The sequence below is a fragment of the Anopheles moucheti genome, chromosome 3, assembly GCF_943734755.1.
Source record: "Anopheles moucheti chromosome 3, idAnoMoucSN_F20_07, whole genome shotgun sequence".
NCBI lineage: Eukaryota > Metazoa > Arthropoda > Insecta > Diptera > Culicidae > Anopheles > Anopheles moucheti.
Window position 1 is genome coordinate 14,515,255 of NC_069141.1, and position 23,869 is coordinate 14,539,123.

The 23,869-nt window shown below is 41.6% G+C and overlaps 1 protein-coding gene and 1 long non-coding RNA gene across 2 annotated transcripts; one reads left to right on the forward strand and one right to left on the reverse strand.

Moving 5' to 3' along the window:
- Positions 1 to 4,264: 4,264 nt before the first annotated feature.
- Positions 4,265 to 18,050, forward strand: LOC128301354 (vascular endothelial growth factor receptor 1). The gene is made up of 14 exons (XM_053037789.1): positions 4,265 to 4,629; positions 6,647 to 6,819; positions 6,904 to 7,239; positions 8,478 to 9,222; positions 11,203 to 11,363; positions 12,069 to 12,573; positions 12,640 to 12,812; positions 13,493 to 14,225; positions 14,291 to 14,767; positions 14,841 to 15,009; positions 15,792 to 16,021; positions 16,088 to 16,683; positions 16,766 to 16,919; positions 16,989 to 18,050. Exons 1-14 carry the CDS (start codon positions 4,545 to 4,547, stop codon positions 17,426 to 17,428), a joined length of 4,977 nt encoding a protein of 1,658 aa, XP_052893749.1. The 5' UTR covers positions 4,265 to 4,544; the 3' UTR covers positions 17,429 to 18,050.
- Positions 18,051 to 18,566: 516 nt separating this feature from the next.
- Positions 18,567 to 23,832, reverse strand: LOC128300484 (uncharacterized). The gene is made up of 2 exons (XR_008287335.1): positions 23,383 to 23,832; positions 18,567 to 19,841 (listed from the first exon to the last, which is right to left on the reverse strand). It is a non-coding gene; the product is annotated as an uncharacterized LOC128300484 (long non-coding RNA).
- Between the last annotated feature and the right edge of the window lie 37 nt (positions 23,833 to 23,869).

Genomic DNA, 23,869 nt, shown 5'->3' on the forward strand with positions numbered 1-23,869 from the left:
AACCACACCGATAGGAAATTGTATTGAATGTATGCAAAAAAATCACTATACATGCCTGAGAATGCATTTCCCTCTACCACCCTACCCGCGATCACCAATAAAATAACTCATTGTTATGCATTAAATTTATCAATGTCAAATCTACTTCGAATTTAAACATACCTAAAATATGCGCCACTGTAATATGCATACCAACTCGTTACGTCTGCCCTGATCGGTGTGTCGTTTCGTGGCGCTTTAGCCGGGGATACAACTGGTAACCTAGTCTCGTTTGAACATTAATCTCGCTCTAGACATTGCGGTACGGCTTTCCTACCGTCCGCAGCATAATCAGTGAGACGTGCGAAAACTTTTAAACATTCCAGCCTTGTTTCGTGCGACAAATTGGTGATTCACTAGCCACGGGTTGATGGAATTCATCTACCGCTTACGGTGGAGCAAGATGAGTTTGAGTGTGATGTGAGACGATTCACGCAGTTGCCCATCGGCAGTGAGCAAAGTGTCGCTTGGACAACACTTAATGTCAGTTGAACTTTAACCTCCACCCGGCATCAGTTTCCCAAGAAATTTCACTGGAAAGATGGGTGCCACAATTTGCTTCATTAACGGTTCGTTAGAAGTAGGTTAGAAGTGTCGCCTAGTGCCTCGATGGGGTGAGTGAAAAAATAGTGCCTCCATGATGAACTCCATCCCAGCGGGGTAGAAAATTCCGGAAGGTAAACGCACAAGTGTTGACAAAACGCGCGAAACCGACACATTCGGCGCATATTTGTGTGCCATATGTGCAGCGTGTTAACGATCATGCAAACAAACTACCGCAAACGATCCCATTCTTACCCCTTGTGGTGTGGTCGTACGGTCTTTCCCGCACAGTTGTTTGGGGACGGGGGTTACAATAGATACAGTCACCCATGTGTGGCGTTAATTTCAAACCCCGTCATTTTACAAACACGCGCTTACCGCGCGATGATGATGTCATTATTATCGTCCGCCAGCGGCTTCACGTGAAGGGGCCATTTCTTCTTGCCTACTGTGAGCGCGTGTTCTTAAGGACGTCCCGAACTGCGAGGGGAAAGTGGAACGGAACCCAGGGATTTGCTGGTCAGTGTTGAAGCAGTTGGTTTGTTGCTGTGGTTTTTATTGCTGGTAGAGTAGGGCGACGGCGGGAAGACATGAGATCATGGCGACATGATGCAGCTTAACGCAGTTGCCGGGAAGGCAAACCACTAATATTACACACAGGGTGCTACGGAGACGACTGAATGAAGAGTGAATGCGTACGTTGTTAAATCACTTAAAATTGGTTCAGATAACCGTGCAGACAGGGGTACTTCTACTGAAGATCGTTCGTTGGAGTGGAGATCACAAGTCAGTTTTGCGTTTGACTTCTAAAACCAATCTGACAGCTCATAAATGGAAGGAGATTTTGAAGGAGTTTTTGACGTTTTCTAAAATATTTCCCAATAAAAAGATTGATTAATTAAAAAAATTTATAAAAGACCAGTAGACATCAACCTTAAGCTCCTAAACAAAAAAAAAACTCCCTAGTACTCCCATCGGGACTCCAACAGCCATTAATCAACCCCTCTCTCTTAAGCGGATAAATGGATTAATAAAGCATATGATGAAATTAGTGTGGTTGGAGCTACCATCAACGGCAACAGTTTGAGTTGCGACACTTTATTGTCCACACATTCAATTGCTTCTGTTGTCACCGCTGTATGTGACTGTACAGCAGCCCGTCAACAGAAAAATAGTGGCAATTTTCCCTGCCTTCTAATTACGCCAAACACCATACGCTATTTTGGACGATTGCTTCCACTTATGTACATGGCAGTGTACACGGGAAATCCATTTTGAGCATTTTTATGTTTGCTTAATTTTGCCAAACACTTCGCCTGCTATTTCCCCCGAAACACTTTCTATTTACTTCCCCTGCCCGGTGGCGTCAGAATGTTCGACATGCGGATAAACTAAAAATCGATAAATCCCTTTCGCTTTGTACGGGCTGGTCGATGTCAGCCCGACCGAACAGGGCCAACAAAAAGGTAAGAAGGTCAAACAATTGTGACCCGCGGTACGGTGTATGGTTTCGAGATGTGTGCATAATCACTGTGTGCCGGAACAATGCACCATGTACAGGAAGCCTCCAGGTCACTAGGAATGCAGGATTGCCGGTTATTAAACGCTTTGTTGGTAATTGAAGGTCCGGTGGTCCAAAAATAAAGTCAATTAGGGCCGATGTTTTATTAATTAACGTTTGACATTAGAGTTTGATGAGTGTATTATAATATTTTCTTTTTAATAACATGCATTTATAATCAGCACATTGAAATTATTCTTCACGCTACTCGCCACTCCATTCGCAGAAATGTATTTTCGGATTTATTGCAGAACCTCTCATGCAAATCAGCAATTCCGCCGTGAGTTGCATCGGCCAATCTTTTATCCCCTTTTTTGAAGGACAGTAACCGGACGCACGCACACGCACAATAACTGTGTGGCCTTGGTTGTTGTGCGTTCCTTCGGTCGGCCAAAGTAAAGTTTTACGAAAGTAAACCCACAGTAAGGCAGGCCAAAACCGGACAAAAAGCACAACTCTCCAGCAGCGTGCGTGTACATAGCAACTCGTGCATGCAATGGGAATGCATGAAATAAAACATCCGGAACGTTTAGTTCTGAATTTGCTTGGCGCCGGTTAGATTTTTTGGGCAGTTGATAAAGTTTTTTTCCAAACAAACGAAACAAAGGCACGAATGGAACGGATATGAACTACAGCGCTGAAGTTCGCGTAGACTTTGTTGTCCGGTGTGATGTATTTTTTTGCCGCTAGAGGGCTCTGTTATTTTAAAAACCATCCAAGTGCTCTGGAGAAATTTACATACGAAATTCCCGTGTGAGATGCAACGGCGGTGCAGAGGCAGCAAACCAGTGCTAATTGTCTCATTTATTTTTATTACCAGAGATGATGACCAACCGTCCCCATATTTAGCTTGACCGGCTAAATCTTTTGTTTGGACAAACGGTCAGCTAAACGGTTTGCACGTTGAAACGAATGTGCGATTGTTGTTCTTCTGGGACATGCGTGAGTCAGCTGACAGCTTAGGCAACCAAATAGATAAAATCATGTTCAGTAAATGAAAATAGCTTCCTAATAGAACAAGAGTTGTAAATTGAAACAAAAGGAAGCTACTCCACAAAGGGTATTTCAATGCTTCAACCGCTCCACGTTTAATTACCTTTGCAGATATGGCCACTCCTTGTCACAAGTGTTTGCTTTCTTCGGTTACAAGTTCCACCTTCCCGGGGGGAGATGATTTGCGGTTGCCACAATAATTCTCCCACAGGATAACTTTATACCAGTTGATTAAATGACTGCTGCAGTCCAGTACACTCTGACTCCTGATGACACACAAGAGAATGTACGAAAGGTGTGTTGCTTCACAGTGCAGCATGTAATTAATCGAGAACTTCCGGTTAGTGATGCACCCTTAACGCCCTCCATCCTCTTCCACGGGCCGGCAACGCTGGACGTGTTGGAACACAATCACCTCTTTGTGTGCATAGTGATTTAATATTCTTCCGCGTTCAGCAGATGGGAAAAGCCGAAAGTACTTGCATTGGACTCGAATATCGGGGCCTCCGACATATACGTGCTTATGTTACACGTACATGGATTTAATTTATCGACACGCCATCGACACGAATGCGCCATGTGGGACGGAACATCCAGTCCGACAACATCCCCCGTGTGGAACCGTTGGTCCTTTCTCGTCTGCCGAAGTGTCCGGCACAGCACTGTCGTCCACTTCCACCGCGTTGCAAATGGTGTCACGGTCTGGGATGATAAATCTTTTCAAGAATCGCGACAAATAAGTAACCGTACAAGGACGCACCGTGTATTGTTTACGTGCGTGCTATCGGCGCCGATCGGTTGATCGGTAAGAAAATAAACACATCGCAACCATGCTTTGACTGCCAAACATAGACTGCCAAACTAAACAGCCGTTTTGCTTGCGAAGGAACTCGGGAAAGGGAAGCGCACGCCCGTATGGTACCAGCTGCTGTAGGAAAGTGTTTGCGTTTGCGATTCGCGAATTTTGTATTGCGATCCGTTCGTTGAACTGTTTTTTTTTTGTGTTTATGTGCAATAAGTGTTTACAGGTCATCTAAATTGTTTGCTTATGCTAATTTTAGTTAAACTCTTCAATCAAAAGTGTAACAACAGCGTGGTGGCACGATTCGTGCTTCGATCGTTATTCAACGCAAGTGCAGTGTGTTTTTTGTGTTTGTGTTTAGTTTCGAACACATCTAGCAGAATAGTGAAGAATGTGAAAAGTATTTCAACCGTTGATGAAATAAAACGCACGTCCCTGGGAAGATGTGCCCGGCGAGTTGCTTCTGCATCCGTGTGAAGAAACTATGAAGTGTTCCGATTCGGAGCGGATACAGTGTGCAAGATAGAATTGTCCAGTGTCGCCGTACAAGGCCCACGGTGTCCCAGCAGATAGGGGAGTAAATTAGCGAATTTCATTAGCAGCAAGATGATGGGCAAACCAGCTACTGTGATATTAGCCGTTACGTCCATCGCTGTATTAGGCGTATTACATCGTGCACCGTTAGTTAGTGGTAAGTATTGTGATTCACCTTTTCTCAATATTACTAAACAGTTTAGAGTAGAGTTTAAGATTCAATCTGTTCAATAGTACACACAGCGTAGCGAATATTCAATAGGATTTTGATTAATACAGTGCTGGTCAGTATATTAAAGTCACTACAAATATTCGATGTTATTTTCCAATTTTATTTAATATTATATTATATTTAAATTATATTTCTCTAAGCACCAAAGCCGTATGATCTCTTTACTTTAACATATTAATTATTTTTCAATATGTTAATATGTTTAATATGTAAAATAATTAATTAATTATTTAAAAACAATTGTGTCTTAATTAAAATTACACATTTATGCTATTAAGCTTCCCATAAGTCGGCCTAAACGCGAAATCATTATTTGCTGAAAATAAATTATGGAATTTAAGGATCATGGTGTAATTTGCTTTTTACAGCGCTTCCAGCTTACTTTTTCTCAAAAATGGTCATTTTTCCTTTTGAAATAAACCTTAAGTGTATTACATACCTGATGGAAAATACAAAACGGAACTCAACTTAAAGACGTAAAGTAAAACAAATACAAAGCAATGGGAATATAAAACATAGTGCTATAAAAATGGACCTTTTTTAAAATAATATATTAGATTTGAAAACAACAGTACGGCCTGTCCATTACTAAGGAATTTCGCAAAAAATGAAGAACAATTAGCAATAATACATTGTTTATCAATTTGATCAAAATATTGTTCATAAAATAATTAAAATCGACATTTAAACAACAAATACCACTGTTTCAATGGACAACCTTATTTTAATGGTAATCAGTGTAAAGAAAACAGGATTCACAGTTAGTTGTCATTCAACATGAACGAAAGATTGCAGTTTGAGGACAATTAAGAATAAGAAACTAATTCAATATATACATAATCATTCACTAATCTTTCTCGGGGTTCATAAAACAATAAATTGCTTAACGACTTTTACTACTCTTATTGGAACTAGTAAACATTGTTTAGTTTACTATACTTTTCGTTTAAAAATCAACCTTAACTTTTTATGGCAAAGCGCTCATGCAAACAGATCGTTCGTACTAAATTTTCTCTCACGGTATACATGATCGTTCCACAAAGCAAAGCATAACGTCGGTTATCGCAATAATGGCGCCCATAAAGAAATCGCAGAATGTTCTTAAATTTCCAACCATCCAACCATGCAAACCAAGCACACCACCTTCATTAATCTCCTATTACCGGCCGGCAAAGCAAAGCCCACATCGCCCAGTCGCCCTAATTACATCACCTGATGGGTACTGGTGGTGCTAACCAACACGCGTTAAAGCCATCGTGCCGTGAATATATCGGCTCGATAGCTGCCGGAGATTTCGTACGTTTGTGGTTTGGGGTTTGTGGCCGGTTGCGTAGAAGATGTACGGAGGACCACGCGAAGCTCAAGCAGTGCTGAGCGGTGCATAACGTCGGGTGACTCTACTGCAACCCGGGCGTATGTGCCCGGGCATCAGTTTCAATCTCGGTTGTTGGTGTTGTTTTGCTTTTCTTTTTGTCCTGGGCCATAAGTGGGAGAAGATTCAAAAGCCAATCCATCTGCATTCCATTGCAAGAAATGTCGCCACGAGTCGCAGACAGCAAACGAATTGCAGTGCTGAGTGAAAGGGCGGGTACATTAATGTACAGCTTATGCGTGCAGCATAACATCACCCGTGCCCGTACGCTGATGGAAAGCGGAAACAGAAAAGATTGATAAAAAATGAACGATAAAATTCCACAGTGCCCTTTCGGGTTCGGGTTCGGGGGGCACATACGAATGTTTACAAACAAACCACGCGAGACTTATCGGCGAGAAGCGGCAGACATTCTTCTGCTTTTCCACACGCCCCAACCCACGGCGTTCATATGAAGAATGCATCGTTTACTTACAATTAACTTCTAAGCTACTTTCGCCCGTCACGTTGGACTGGCCGAACACACCGAAAATAACTGACTCGCTTGCTTTCTTCCCACGCTTCGCCCAGCACTCGACGATCCTCGCATTGTGCGGGAGCAGGACAGTAACAATGCGCACGGTGCACCGGAAATCGATACCGTCGAGGAGCAGATCACGCTACCGAAAGGTGCTAGCTGGAATTTCACCTGTAAATCCCATCAACCGATCATGTGGAAGCATTATGCTGCATCGTACTATTGGGTAAGCGCACATAGACTTACCACTAAGCCGATCATTTCCTTTATAGATCCATTGTTATTCCAACGTTTCTTTCTTTCTTCTCAGGAACCAATGTACGAACCACCGCATGACTTCCAGACCGACGATCCCGACAAACCGTACGGAAGTGTGCTAATGCTCACAGACGCATCCGCCGATCTGGTCGGCCGGTACTATTGCGTTCATGTGGAAGCGTACGACGAAGAGCTGGAGGACAAGCTGGACGACCTGGTGGCCGAATATGCGGCCTCCACGGTTTACGTCTACGTAAACGATCCGGAGCAACCGCTAGTTCCGGTGCATTCGCCCGTGTTTAGGGTGAACCAGTACGAAGACTTTGTCATACCGTGCAAACCGACGCACCCCGATATTGAGGTGGCACTCTTCAAAGACTTGGAAGGGGTGAGTATTTCCTCGCATGTTAAGATCGTCCCGCACTCCTTCTCGAACCGATCTATCCCAATCTGTGTAATGTCCGAATGTGCGATGCTCGCGTGTCGTGCTTTACTTTGGAAGTCTTCTTCACTCTCGCTGTCTCTATCAAAATTTTCTTCTACCCTTCTTCTAGCCTCAAAGCTATAGTACTACGTACGATTCGGCCAATGGTTTTACGGTGCGCTCCCAACGGTTGGACACCGGGGTCGCTGTATTCATTTGCAGTGCCATGAATTCTACCGATAGCTTCAATCAGACGCTGTACGTTCCGATCGATCGTACGTTGAGTTCTCTCACTTTTCTTTTACTTCCCCTCAAAGCTCAATTCCTGATAACGATCTGTATTATTTACGTTCTTAAGTATTTTGTTCCCATTCCCCTTTAAAAAACCCTCTGCCCGCTGTGAATAGGCCACATTTTCCTTAACCAATTATCGAGGAAAAGTACTTGGTGTAATAAAACAAAAAAACCTTCAACAAGAAATCCCATCTTTTACTTTTACTAATGAGCTGTAAATACTGTTCAACCGGAGCTGTTGGAGCAGAAAAATGGCCACACTCGATGAGGGTTGGGTGTGCAATAAGTCTTAAAATAAAATGGATGGCCTCCGATGTTTTCATGTGCGTTGCTGTTTTCCGTCGGCAGGCGTGCGAGTCGTGGTCCCGATCGCCCGTCGCTGCGCTAACAGCATATGCACATTGCACATGATTCATTGTGCGTTGGAAGTCATTTTCTGAGCCGGGGTGGAAAAACTGCTGAACAAACAAACCACCCAGTGCTGTGAGTGCTGGGCGAAAGGAAGTTGAATATTCTTGATTCCACGTCTTAAAAGCGTTATACGTCTGAGGTGCTGCCCAGAATCGTTTTGAGGAATGTGGGAAGAAATTCTTCCAACATTTCTGTTCCATCTGTTGTAGAAAATATTGTGTGGTAATGTATAAAAGATGTATAAATAGTATCCAAATTAACTTTGAACCTTTTTTTGTATATAAGATCTCCCAAGAGTATCTTACTCCTGTACTCGAACCGCATCACATGTATAACCGAACCAACATTGGCCCAATCGACACCACCTATCCGATCGCTTTCATTTCCACTCCACTCTTCCTGTCTGTGTGTGTTTTGCTGTCGTTTCTAAATGGTTTCCCCGCTGTTTCCCGATATAACCATCACATTGAACCTTATATTACTTTCTATTACTTCAGGATTTGGTTGAAGATTATCAGTACAGTAATACCCAAGGATATCTGCTAAGCTTTAACAGGCTGGAGGACGGTGGTTCCTACTACTGCCAGGTGAAAGATAAACCCCAGCATCGCATACACTTCGAGATATCGATCAACGAACACTGTGAGTTCACTGCTACCAACGGCACTAGGTTTAGGCGGACCTTCCAGCAACGGAAGCGTCCGGAAGGGATTCATTCCAACGCACTTTACATTGCCGGTGATGGTGTTACCGCTTTACACAACGACATTTCGACGACGTTTTCGGATGATGATGATAATACCGGCAACTGGCTAGCTCGAGTGTTTGCTATGCGTTCCGAACTGTTGACCGAACGGTCAAGATCCGATGAAAGTTTACCGTCCTCTGGACACCCATTAGATGATCTCCCGTTCCCAGATACCGGGGCAGTAGCTAAATTCAAACGTTCAATTTTAGATCCATTTGAAAACGACACCAGCAATGGTACGATCCAAGGGGATGGCCTTGAAGATCCAATGCGCTTCGGCAACAACATGACGGAAGGCAATAGCACATCGACAGACAATTTTACCTACCTTTACGATTATCTCGATGAGGCCACTAGCAACGAAACGGTTGCCGGGACTTCTGTTGGCTACGTAAATGCTACCGAAGATCGTCCGACAACACCTCGTACCTATGCTCATGTCTATCCTCATGGCGAAAACTCTTCACACGTACCATTGACTTCTACTATTCCACGTAATTACTATATCTATCTATCTATCTACCCTTGCTGTACGATGTTGTTATGCGTTCGTGTTGTATAAAACCGATATGTTTTGTTTCCCAGTTCCAGTTTCTTGTACTGCTTTTTGCCCAACAAAAAAAAACAAGCACTTTCTGTACCATCATTTCGATAATTCTTGTTTCTTTTGTTGCTCTCCAATAGCACAACTTCGTTGTCTAATTGCATGTAACAAACGCGTCCTCCCTCCCCTCAAGAACGAAATTCCACGTGTACATTAATGAACAAGTTTCAATGGATCACATTGCTCCTGCGTTGAACCAAAACAATAATATGACAAGCTACTGCTCATCCTGCACAATCGTTCACCAGCAGGTGCATGAATCATTAAGGGTTCTTACGAAATCTTCCGAACGCACATACAAAATCATACTCCGCAACACACTGCTCTATTCATTCTACGAAATTCCTCATGCGCTCATGGTGTTGGGTTCTTTAAGATAATTTATTGGTAATCTCTCTTACCAGCGTTGCAAGGCAAGAAACATGATAATGAAATAATTGTGTTCTATTTCTATCCCGATCAACTCATCATCAACTCATCTCGACACCAACCAAAAACTCCCTATAACGTGTACCCCATACCGGGTCTTGCCAACAATGCTCAATAACGTGCTTTTCAACCGGTGCGATGTTCAGACGATTCAGAAGAAGGTATGAGGTTTTCCGAAATTATGCCACGCGTTCTTGTCTAATCTAGCTTCACTATCACTAGAAACACTCATCACATACCTTAGACGCCTAACGATCAAGCAAAAGGATCGGTGTTTGCATTACGGGGATGGTCAACGGAAACGGATGCTAGGACTGCTTACCTCCATTTTCTAGTTGTGGTTGTGTTTTGTGAGCTTTTGTGGTTATGTGGTGATCCTTTTTCCCCCCCCCCACCGGTCCGAATGTCCTTCTCACAAACCGGTTGTTTTCCGATATTAATTCACACGTTTTAATTCGTTAGAATACTTTAACACACACACACTCATACACAGTTTTTACGATCAATCTATCAAGGAATGTTGTTTCTTTTCCCGTAATTCTGCTCCCGTTTTGGATAGTAACAGTTGGAACTTAACCTTCACAGCTAGCGTTTCTTGAGTGAGTGGTTTTAAGCTTTAGTGCACAACAACAACAGCAACATTAACTAATATCTCTTCGTCCGGCAAAAGCCAAAAGCTATTCGGCGTACGGAGAATCGAATTATTGGCGTTAACTCAGTAACCGATTTCAGTGCACGTAGAGAGGTCATCCAGGCACCGAACCATTTTCCCTTCGCCCTTATTTTTATAACCTCCCTCTTTAGCGGTTGTTACTGTTTATTTGTAATCGTTCGATGGGATCGTAAAGCGGGAGTTTATGTGCGTCGTGGATACGCGGTAATTGCAATCCAATTATTTCCGGCTACTTTAGGTGCTTCAACATGCCGAACGCTTGTCGCCGCGGTCCCGGTGGGTTTGCGCTCAGCAGCTTGATTTTGGTATCGTGCGTTCGAACCCCCCCCATTTGCTATTCCCCCTTCAACGCAATGGCGATCATTGAAACCGGTTTGCGCGTGTATAGCGTTGGCGAAAAACGTTTATTGCATGCTTTTTGTTATTTATTTATTTTATGCACGATTATTGTTTATGACATCGCAAGCATTATCCCCAAAGCAAGCATGATCAATAACAAACGTACGGTTTTTTGTAAACTATCTCATCTAAACTAGAGCTTGTTGCACCCACGCTTCACACCTAGCTACTAATCATTTAGCATGTAAGCAATTACTCAAAACTTTCCCCCCCTAAGCGCCTCCATGATAGTTGTTTTCCCATTTTAACTACTTGTTTTCTTGCGTGGTTTATTAACACATGTGTGTGTGTGTTTATTTGTTTGAATATTTGTTTAAATATTTTGAATTATTTTATTCTAACATACTGTCATTCTGTTCAACTGCTTAGCTGTAGCTGAGTATATAATGAAACCGACGATTCGTAGTGATACTAAAGATCACATACCGCTCGGTCAACGCATCCGCCTTGTTTGCAAGGTAAATATCCGCGCCGGCGTTAATCTCGAAATGACGTGGCTGGTACCGCCAAAATTGCAACCCGCCGTAAAGGTAAGCATACTACATTCACCTAGAACATGATAAACAAGAAGCAATTGGATTTAAAAACATCTAACTTTAGTGTCTTTCACTTTTAACTATACTGAACTTTGTTTTAGTATAGTTTAACATTAATCAATAACTTATAAATTTAAATCTTTTATTTGTCAAAAAATTGTATTTTGTTTCTTTGAGATCTGAACCAAATTTTTATACGAAGTTCAATAATTGGGTGTTTTTACGTAACTCGTACTCTGGTTAATCCTTAAACAATAAAAAAAAACAAAGTTTAGTAATGACACTTTGACAGTTGCTCTACTTATTTTTTTCAAAAAGATACATTGAACATAAAAAATGTTCAGCTTTGTGAACTAGTGAAGTACTGGGCGCCTCCAGCCACTTATTTTTTTTGACTTCAATTTTGTAATACTTTCATATTATTATTTTTTTTTTTTAGTATTCGCAAAATAGTTATCGCTTCATTGTACTTTGATTTTTTTGTTCTGTTTTACATCATACATCATAGAAAGTTCTAGTTTTTTTTAATTCTCGTTAGAACACACAAACCAAGCCATTCTATGGTTTCAGCTTATTTGTTTAAATTTTTCCTTCATTGATTTCTTCTTCTATTATTTTATATTTCTTTAAAACACGAGGAATTCGAAATTTTTCTTACCAAATATGTCTCTAATGTATCCCTTGATGTTCCTTTCCCAGGATGGAAGAACAAAGATTGGACCGCTGAAGGTGGAACCGGTTACAGACGCGGAACATCGGGAGATCGCTTCCCGGGAGCTTATCATCGAAAGGGCGGCAGCCACCGACGACGGCACGTATCGTTGCGTGGTGAAGGACCTAAACAATCATCAAAACTATCACAGCTTCAAGCTGCACGTGCGGGACTCTGCGGAGGACTATGTGATGTTGCGCGAGGAAAACAATCTGGCGGAAATTAACGTGCGACCCAACGCGAATGGAAAGGCTGACCCGATCAACATTGTAATCGAGTATCGATCACATCCGGCCAACATAACGTACTACTGGGTGAAGGATGATCAAGAGATAATGGCCGGACACCATGGGAAGTACGAGCTGACCCACACCGAAACACACGTGAAGTTGCGCATAACCAATCCGGAAGTGTACGATACGGGTAACTATACGGTGTTCGTAATGGCGGGAAATGCGGAAAAATCGCAGCGAATGGCAGTGCTGGTTTATGGTAAGACGAATGAAGTTAACGCTAGTCGGCGATCGAAAATTAAACGAGGTGTATCAATACTTTCAGCCAAACCCATCCTGCATATGGAGAGCAAGTTTGTGAAGCCGAATGAAGAGGTATCGTTCCAATGTAGAAGCATTGGTTTTCCCAGGCCCGACATTTCCTTCGCTTTTCTACCCTGCCTGGCGGAACCCTGGACGAATTGTTCCATACCGTCGGCGAAGGATTCCCGTTGGGACGTAAGTAAACCTTCGCGCTGTAGTTTCCTTCCATCCCGATTACAAGACTTCCAAATCGTGCATGTTGGTCTATAAATATCGTCTGCTTCTTAGTAGAGTGGCATGCGTGTTTGCGTATACAAAATACGCTGAAAAAACAACACACGAAAAGAGAAGTTATTAAGACATCATTGTTGTTACTTAAAACACTAATTTACGACTATGTCATTAACAATGCTAATAATAATATACTTCTAACAAAAAAACGAAAGCGCGGCGCGAAAGTTGAAGGAAGCAAAAAGACATAGGACGAGGTCAAGGTAAGATATTGTAGAGCTCAATTGAACAAAATTCAAACGTTCCACCGATTGTCAACGAAGACCGATTTGGATGATCTTGTAAGGGTTTATATGTTTTTTTGTGTGTGTGTTGATAATGCTATAATTATGCTTGTGTCTTGCTTTGTGCTAACAACAAAACCTCGTTTCCACTCATTTCTCTAGTCCTCGAGCCCGGATATCGGTTCGGAGTTATCGTCAAGATTGGTAAGGCAGTCTACGAGTTCTTTCTTATTGCTACTACGCGTCTAATATAAGTAGAACTTACCAGGCTTTACATGTCATACACTAGAACACATCAGCAAATGCTACAAACAAGAGATCTCGTACGATCACTAATATATGCATTATGTTTCCCGACAGTCTCCTGGTGGAAAGCCCGAAACACAGATAACCAAGTCACGCATCTACACAACAGTCCCGAAACAGCCAGGCGTGGTGTACTGCAAAGCGATCAACACGGAAGGTAGCGAAGTCACGCAGGCAGATCTATTAGTTAGTGATCTACCCGATTCGATAACGTTGGAAAAAGAACAACCGAAGGAAGCAATCACCGTGGGAGATCACGTCACGATCGTCTGTTCGGCGCTCGTCTACAATCACACCAAAGACATTACGATCGTGCTGAATGATAGAGAGCTGCAGGAATCGGACGGTGTGCGCTTGCAATACTCACCAACGCTGTACGCGTGGCAGGCCCGGCTGGACATCGATCATGTGACGAACGATCACGAGGGCACCGTATATTGTCGTGTGAGGACCCTAGCCAACATCGTGGAGACTCGAGCCTTCCACATGGAAGTGTTGGATCCCATCGCACCGATGCTTGTGAGTGGAAAGATCAATCAGAGTCTCTCGGTCGATTTGCACGACCCGTTGAAGTTGGAGTGCGATGTAGTTGGCACCCCGGATCCGAAGGTCGTTTGGCTGAAAGATGGCGAACCAGTGCAGCAAGAGGAAAACAGCAACCGGGTGCAATTAACCAAAACGACACTTATATTTGAATATCTCAAAATGGAAGACTTGGGGACGTTTGAGTGTCGGGCGGAAAATAAAATGGGCTCGATTGAAAAGTACTGGAAGCTGGATGTACGAAGTAGGTACCAGAGGTACTGCAGGCTGTCAAATTATCGAAACTAATATCTATAATTTCATCCTCAGCTACGGTGGTGAGAAAATCCTTGATCTACATTATCGTCTGCCTATTTCTGCTGTTGATCGTCGCGATCGTAATGGTTTCGTTGTTCTACTGCAAGAAAAAGAAGGAAGTGAAGGCAATGAAAGAAGCCGGCATTGTGAACTTTGAGGAAGGCAACCTGGGTGTTTACAATCCGGAACTGGCGCTTGATGAGCAGGCCGATCTCCTACCGTACAACTCGGAGTACGAGTTCCCGAAGGAGCGGCTCAAGCTGGGCAAACAGCTGGGAACTGGTGCGTTCGGTGTGGTGATGAAAGCCACCGCTACTCGCATTATGGTGAACGAAGATGACACTACCGTTGCGGTCAAGATGGTCAAGAAGCAAACCGACAACGAGGTGATGCGTGCACTCATTTCCGAACTCAAAATTATGGTCCATCTGGGACAGCATCTGAACGTGGTGAACTTACTAGGAGCGGTTACTAAGAACATCGCCAAACGTGAGTGGCATAATTTTATTGATTGTTTAGTGAAGAATGAAACCATAAGTCTATCGGTTTGCAATATTTATAGGTGAGTTGATGGTCATCGTTGAGTACTGTAGATTTGGAAATGTGCAAAACTTCCTGCTAAAGCACCGGCCCTATTTCATCGATCAAATCAATCAAGAAACGGGTGAGATCGATTCGTCAATCGATAAGAATCAGTTGCGGTGGTCGAAGTGTGGTTACCAGTACAATAGGTAAGTAACGTAGTGCCCGCACGTCTAGCATTCGATGAATGTACTAACCGTATAACAGTATTTGTTGACTAACTGGTTGTGATTTAAATTGTGATTGGAATTAGTCGAGTTTAACGTTGTGTCGTGCACTAACGTTCGTAGGTACTAATTGTTGTACTAATATAAACAAATTTAGCAAGTAGTTTATGTGTGACTTTCGGGAATAAGACGCTATTGCGAAGAAAGATAACAATATTAATCGGTAATTCGGAATATTTCACGACTGATCATGCTCAACGTTACGAAAGTTCTTAAAAATATTAAAACATATTTGACATGGTTCCTTAACTATTCAAATTAAACAACATAAATCAAAGATCACTTGTACATTAGTTTTGTACCACAACTGAATGTTAATACAACTTACAAAAACGTAACAAGTTAAAAACAAAGTTTATCAATCAACTCGTCATCCTTTCTTATCAAGGTGATAAAATTCATTTAATACTCTCTACTCCCTCTCTCTCTCTATTATCCATTCTTTCTTATTTCATCCTATGTGTGCTCTGTGCTCATACCTAATGCTCGCACCTACTGCAACCGTATTGTCTAACCCGAACCTTCACGCGAAAACCTCGAATATTTGGTTGGGATATGCATCTGTCTGTTGGTAACGCTTACTCTTACCACGTGGTATGGCTATGGTGGTTAACGGTGGTTTGGCGTATTGTGGTCTCTATTATTGTTGGTCCTGCGTGTTTTGTTTGTTGTGTGATGTGTGGATAACATTTGCGGTAACGTAGTCAGGGCTTGAAATATGTAAATCTTTCATTTTCCACCAACAACGTCAATCATCATCCCCTTCAACATCCGACTGCTTTCTACCATAATCACATCGACAGCGGATCAACGCAGTACGTTGACCCGAAGAAGCATCTGAATTCGAAGGGGTACGTGCGGCATTCCGGTCTCCAGAACATGGGTATGGTGGATAGCTGCAACACCGAAGTAACAGCCATGACATCAGTCGAAGGTTTGTTGTACGCGCATCGATTATATTAGCAAACTCGCTACAAAGTCAGCAATTACCTGTTTACAGTGGAAGATCTGAACACGGTCAACTCTAACGAACCGCTGTGGCGCTCGAACTACGGCATGGATTACAAAGGTCCGGCACGGTCCGTCAACACTACCGATCTGGTTTGCTGGGCGTCCCAAATAGCCAGCGGCATGGAGTATCTGGCCTCGCGGAAGGTGCTTCACGGTGATCTGGCAGCGCGAAACATACTGCTGTGCGACGACAATGTGGTGAAGATTTGTGACTTTGGATTGGCCCGCTCGATGTACAAGAGTGACAACTACAAGAAGAAGGGCGAATCGCCGCTGCCTTTCAAATGGCTCGCACTGGAATGTATTAGCGATAATTTGTTTAGCACCTATTCGGATGCGTGGGCGTATGGTATAGTTCTGTGGGAACTGTTTTCCCTTGGCAAAGTGCCTTACCCGGGCATGGAAGCCAATCAGGAGCTGTATAACAAGCTGCGCGATGGCTATCGGATGGATAAGCCACAATACTCGAACCAAGATATTTATGACATTATGCTAAACTGCTGGAACGTAAAGCCCGACTCGCGACCTTCGTTCAAGGATCTGAAGAGCAGATTTAACGCAATGCTTCCGGACGAAATGCGAGATGTAAGAAGTTCTTTGCGGGCAATGTGATGTAGAACCTGATCTTGATGAGATGTATTTTAATTTCCTGGGGATCTCTTTTTAGCATTATCTGGAACTTAACGAGCCATACCTGCAAATGAATGCCGAAAAACAAGAACGAGGCGATACAGATTATCTAGCTAATCTCGGACCACCGGAAGAACTTGCTCCGGCTGCGCCAAATTACGTGAACGGAATCATCCTACCTCTTCCACCGAGTAAGGACGATTAGCTCTACAGCTTGCAAACTGGTAATACATTGCTTAATCCTCCGTTCTTTTCTTCAGTTTCAGAAATTCAAAATAATAAAGACTACCTGAAAATGTCGCGCGCAAAGTCCGAATCGCAGGAGAGCAACTTCGACTTTGCCTCCTTCAACAGCGATCGCCATTCGCCAACCACTCGCAACAATCTCGATACTAGTCCACCCAACGGCAGCAAACGGCACAAGAAGCTTGGTCTGCCGGAGGAAATTCCCATGCTCGACGGGAGCCGACTTTCGTCGAACATGAACGGGTTTAATTCCGATTCCGAAACGGAACCGGTCAGTCCGAAGCCGCGAGAGCGCACAAGCAAGCACAACCCGGAACCGCAGTACATTAATGTGAAGAACCCTAAGTTTGCGGGCCGTTCGGCGAGTGACGAGATGGGACCGGGTATCGCACAGGAAGCGATAAGCAACCCGGGTTACATTGCGCTCAGTATGGTCGACGAAAAACGCTGCTAGTAGTAGAAGTACTATGTATATCGGTACTCGATCGTAATTTCCAAGCCATCGCTTTGTTTGTGGTTCCTGTAAGGCGTATTCCACAAAACCGTTTTCGTTCATTCTCTGCGGGGGTTTTGAGTTTAAAAGTTGGTACCGTGTCTGGATTCTTCGAACTTTTTCGAAGTTTTACTATTTTCAACTTGCAAATGCTCGAGACAGGAGGAAGATCCAACGCTTCCACTGAAGCAAGTTTGAATGTATAGAAACGGTGGCAACTTTCTCACTTGAATTCAAAAACACTCCAAGTGCATCTTCCATTTGTTCATAATATTCGGCCAAATCGTGAGTTCGCTTGAAAATCACCATATTAACGAGCTCAGTAATACTTAAGAAACAGAACAAGTCGCACAGGGGGGTAGCGTTACTCCAAAGGACCGGGGCGGGCAGGACGCAAAGAAATACACACTATTTTCGTATAACCTTTACATCGCTGTGCGTACTCAATAAGTAAGTGTACATAATTTATGACAGGAGCGTACCGTACCGTGGTACGTTATCGATTTCACGTACGGCAGAGTTAGGAACACTTCCATGTAATGTAATTAATTGTTAAGTTGCAATAAAATAAAACAAACCCTCTTTCCAATACGTATTGTGGACGTTTGTCTTGAGAAATTTGTCCAATATATGGTCCAAAGCCAATATATGGCCGTCATAAATTTAATAATAAATAAAAATAAAAACAACAAACAAACAAAAATAAACAAGCTCAAGAATATGTGAATTATTCAGATAAATAAATATTTTAAATTTATTTGAGCGAAAAACACGTGGTCATATAAATGTGTATTCAGCATTGCATACCTTTAGGGGTTTATATTCACCATGCCTCCTAGAAGCGTTTTTTACAGCGCAGCGTTTTTTGTGATGATTTTTTATTAATTTGATGATGAAACATTTTATTTGCACTTCTCTGTGGCTATTTGTTTATAATTTTGTTTAAAAATCCTTCTTATTCTTTCTGTTAATTATAGATGCTTCAGATGGTTCCATTTCTTTCAATTAAGAAGATAACAAACTTATAAGTAAATAAGTTGTTGGTAGTACATTTACATAACTTCAGATTTCAAATTCAAACTCAAATTAGACCAATTCCTATCGTTAATAACATATTTGTTCTTTATTGTTCAATAGCGAAAATAAAACAATATTAAGTGCTTGTTTTACAGATCATAAGCAATGCTTTTACTCATAGTGCACGCGGTGATAAACAAAACCATACTTTAAAGAATTCTTCATTTGTTTCAAAGGGATACTATCTCGATTCAACATTTATCGTAATCTTGATTGATTTCTCTTCTTTTCTTCTTGTTCATTCGTTTTCTGGTTCTTAGCAGGGATTGTGCTTTCGATCCGTTTGTCCATTCGTTCGATAGTCCTTGGTGGATGGTTTAGCTCTTTGCAAAAGCGGTTTCTGGACAATCATTTCACCAACTCCTGTTGCTATGAAGTTGCATTTGAGATGACGCCCTGCTTACGGACCCAAACCCTTTCATGTGTTCCGTTCCGTATCGATTCCGGGTATTGCTTACAAGGCCACAAGGGGATGAAAGCTTAGAAAAAGCACACCTCAATTAATCAATCACAAACCATATTAAATTCAAGATAACGCGAGAAACAGGATTACAGGTTACAACTAATAACAACAAAAACGAATTAAAACGGTATAATCTCACTAATATTGATTTTTCTCAGCATTCTACGCTAACTTTGCTCTTGGCACAAGTGCAGTAAGATTGAAAATTAACCATCAGAAGCAAGATAAGAGGATTTGTCGTAGCCTTAATGCATATTCATGCTCGCTATATATGATGGTACCTAAACCAAAGGCAGCACACTAATTCGCTGGCTAGAGGTCATTGTTAGCATTGCATAAGGTTTAAGTATACATTTATAAAATTTCAGCTGATTTTATTCCGTATGTTTTCACTGGTTTAAACTTCCTAAACAACTCGCAGCTCGATAAGTATGTCAGCTTATGAGCATAACATATAAAAATGCTGTGTAAACATACGCGCCGTTACTTTAATAAGTCTGATAAGAATGCGAAAAATGAAATAAAACTCTTTTAACGCTTACCAAAACAAAGTGGGTGATTGTAAACTAAAGCCAAGTCGTAACCAAGACTTGTGTAAAGTGTGAGAAAAGGGACAAATTGTTGTATTGTAATAAAAGTACAAGAAGATGACGCAAATCAATCGACAATATCATACAATTGTAAAGTAAAACAAACTGCACGGTCAAACAAAATCCTCAATTCAACTATTAGGACACCACTAACTGCTATCGATAAGTACTAAGCTAGCGTACTTTTTTTTGTTTAACTTGTTATTCCTGTTGCGTTGCTTTTAAAAATCAGTTTCACCAGGACCTGGAATGGGAATAGAAAGTAGAGAAAAGAAAAGAAGAATTAGTACTCCATATAAAAAAACATTCATTTATCATTTTTGGCGTTATTTAATACGAAAGTGTCGAAAACAAAACGAAACGGATGACAAAACGAACATAAAAAAACACACACATAAAACACACGAAATCTCACAACAATATTATACATCAGTGCGGTTACCATGACAAAAATGGATGAAAAACATGACAAAAAACAGTAAACTACCAAAAACAAAACGCACTACATATTCGCATTGTTTCCAAAGTATGCTGGTATAGTTTTTGTAACTTAAACATTGTGTCATACTACAAAGCAATGTGAGCAAAATTCGCGATATTGAAGGCATTGTTTGCTTTAATATTTACTGTTAAAGTGGGAGCATTGTTCCGAATGGCGAAATTTCTGTACGTTAATCACTTTAGTTATTTGTTGTTTTAGTTTAATTTATTGTGTTTTCAAATAAAAATAGTATTTCTTAATCTTCTTTTTTTATTTAAGCACTTAATTACTTTAATTTTCCTCTAAATGCTGCAGCCAACGCTTAAAAGGCCACGTAAGCAAGCTATAAAAAACACGCGGCGTTTCTTACTCACACTAGTTCTTACGCGCATTTTGCCCCTAACTCGCTTACTACACTTTGCCGATGACGGTGTGCTTGTGCGTGTAAATACACCTGTATGTTTTGTGTACGTGGCAAGAAACATTACAAAAAGGATGTGTAATGGATTTGTACAGGCTTAACATGGGCTTAGCAAAGGTAAAACAACAGCATCGCGCCGCACTCGTCGATCGGATTCGATCACGGAGACGGTGTGTCGGTTTCAAACACGTCACTGTTTTTTCTTCGCTTCGTTACGTTGGTCTGCAAGTGGAAAAAATGAGAAGAAAAACCAGTCGAAAAACCAAATGCAAATGGAAAACAAACATGAATCGCAGTTGAATTACGCAAAGTTAGCTGGATGTTTACGGGGCTAAGGTGTAGCTGAGCAATTCTTGGGTCGCCATTTCGAAGTAGGATCAAGCTTTAATGTAACGAGGTAGTTTGAATGTTTTAAATCATTGTTCTTTTATGAAGTATTGCTTCTATAGCCTTTTAATTGCGGGTTATCAGTTAGTGTTTGTGTTTTTTTTCTGTATTAGAAGTGCTGTTAGTATTCTCATTAGTATTCGAATGAGGGATTTGCTCTGCTGTTATCAATCGTCTGCTACGAAAGACAGATAAAACTTCACCTTTATCGTTTTGACTACAAGGAAAATAGAATTGATCCGATCGGAATATATATTTGATTTTACTTCAAAGTTCCACAATAGAAGTCGTACAGTAATTCTAGTATTTAATGAAAGCGTCACCGATTTGATGACTTCTAGCCTTATGCAACGTTAAGGTATTACAAATTGAGGAAGTAAATCAGTTTGAAAAGAACACAGCTTTAGTAAGAAAATGAAATCATCCAACCGATCAGTGAAGGAGTCAGTAAGTAATTTTAGAGTGACCTCCAATCTATGATTACTGCGTTTCGCAAAGAGAGAACTATTAGGTAAAAAACTAGGTAACTAAAGGTAACATGAAGCGTTGGTCAATATCGAAAATCTGTCACAGAAGGATTGAGATGGTGGTTTTGGGAACAAAACTGTCGAACCCGGGAGTCCCGTCGCAAACATAAGCTGCAACTCGATCGACGATCCAGCAGCAGATGTTTCAAGGGGTCTCCATCACGCGGTTCGCGGAGAGGAATGTGATACAATCAATTTAACATTTGCATTAACTTGTGTTGAAAAGTGGCGCTTTGCGTTCCCATGAACAGGGGGGGTCTTGAAGTTGAAGATATCGAAGTGCCTCAGAATGCCTTGGAAGCGAACCGATCCTCAACGCACAGGAAGCGGGTGCTTGGACATCGTACGAGTGTAAGGTCCTTTACTGTTTGATTTCTGTTTCCCTCGCCCACCTCCCACATGCCCTCAGCCATCCTTTAGTCCTCAACGAGAATTTGCGATCGCGCGTGTTCTGATGTTTCCTCTTTCTTCTTCTTGTTCCTCTTCTTTTCAATTCTATTTTCGATGCAGCCAAAAGGAGCGGTGCACAGCGGATTGCGACCGGTCTGTGATGGTGATTGCATTACAACTACCGAGCTATCCCCAATTCGTTCGCGTCGAGTGTTTGTACCGAATGTAGTGTTGCTGGTGTTTTTTCTTTGTATTGCTGATACGGCTAATGAGCTGTGGCATAGAACATTCACTTGCGAAAACGGAAACGGAACAATAGCCAAAGCTCTTGCATTGACATATGCTGGCAGTTGGTACTGGTTTCCTACCAAACAGAAGCAATCCAGGTTAGGAATGGTAGCAATGGTGTGCCGTCCGTGCAAAACCCACGTGTAGCAAGGTGAAGACCGGGTTTAAACTGCTGTGAAGCTGCGCACAGCGGAGAGAAGGTTTGATTTTGAGGGGAGTTTTTAGATACGAGACTAACTATGAGAAATAACAATGCTAGACTAAAAACATAACAAATGTATGCATTCAATAATTGGGTAAGGACAACAGTACAGGAAAATAAAAATACATACAAATTCTTCGGAAGAGAACAATAAACGAAACGAAACGAAACGCAAATGGTGCTGTGCAGTGAGATCCATACTTATCGTTGAAATAAAAAAGATAACCACTAAAGAGGCTAATAGTAATCAGAAAAACAAAATAAAAGACTGAAGACGAATAAAGGGCTTTGAAACCGAGCAAAGCACAATGACTATTAAATCCGCTGTGATGTCAACGAAAACAGAACGAAGGAATGAACACTTGTAACTATGGATCGTCACATTGGACAGAAGATAATTTTAGACGATCGTTCGTCGATGGAATGGTTGGTCTAAAGTTATCTTTTTGTAGTGTCTTTTTGCTATTTTTCCTAATGCATTGCTTTTAGAAGCATTGTACATTTTCGAGGCAGTAGTATTTAAGGTAATATTTTGAAAGATGTAATTTTTAACTGCAATAACATTTTCCAATCTAAGATTCAACAATATACATAATAATGCAAAGAGGAAAACCGTGAAAAACAATAAAGAAGATTGTTCCTCATTACCAACCACAAGAAGGTAGTAGTAATGGTAATAGCAAAACAAGAAATAAACAATAAATCAACAAGAAGGCCAAGAGGAAGAAGAAGAAGAACTCAATAAACAAGAACGAAGAGTCGATGCAGCGTGAAAAAAAATCTAATCGTATAATATTCCGCAAAAAAATACGCGAATATTACATTAAATACTACCCTAAAGCGGTAACTAGTGCACAACATTTCGGGACAAAACAAGACCAGACAGAGGTACACGTAATTCGCTCGGTAACACAGAATCAACCAATTAATCAAGAGAAGATAAAAAAATTAATCAACCAAAAGAAAAGAAAATAAAACAAACAAAAAAAACGGAGAGCAAGAAAGGAAAACGACAAAACATAACAAAATGAGTTAAAAATGATGGATGCTCGATATATGATAAAGATTTTGTTTTAACGGTTTAGGTACCTGTTTCTCGCAAATCTTGATGGGAAAGATTTTGGATTTGATTTTCTTTTTTGTTTTGGTCTTTGGTTTTTGAAGAGGTTTTTTGTGCTTTTAGTTCAGTTTACGGAAGGCCGATGGTACTTATTGTTTTGGTTTTGCAAATGATGAACATTTTTAATGGCATCAATGGAGGGGGGTGGGACGTTCTCCCGGTCGTAGCCCGAACGAAACCAATACTCGCGTCGTACGCGTCCAGAAATGGCAAACATGAGACCTACTAGCACAAAACATAAGGCAAGGTTACATGCTAGGGAAGGAGTCGGGATCGTCGTGTCGTGAGGAGTGTGGTTCGAGAGGAAGGTATGATCTGGTGTGGAGCGTGGGAGTATCGGCTACATCTTCCCCGGCCAGTGTTCCGACAAAAACCAGCGTCCGGTTGAATAGCGTTCACATAAATATTGCTATATATACAGAAACATATACACAGTGCATGGCCGCCACTAAAATG

Excerpts from the sequence above, each read along its gene's own strand:
- LOC128301354 (XM_053037789.1), top strand. The coding sequence starts at position 4,545 with ATGATGGGCAAACCAGCTACTGTGATATTAGCCGTTACGTCCATCGCT. Across the intron at positions 4,630-6,646 it reads TCGTGCACCGTTAGTTAGTG|CACTCGACGATCCTCGCATT; the intron begins GTAAGTATTGTG and ends CGCTTCGCCCAG. Across the intron at positions 6,820-6,903 it reads ATGCTGCATCGTACTATTGG|GAACCAATGTACGAACCACC; the intron begins GTAAGCGCACAT and ends CTTTCTTCTCAG.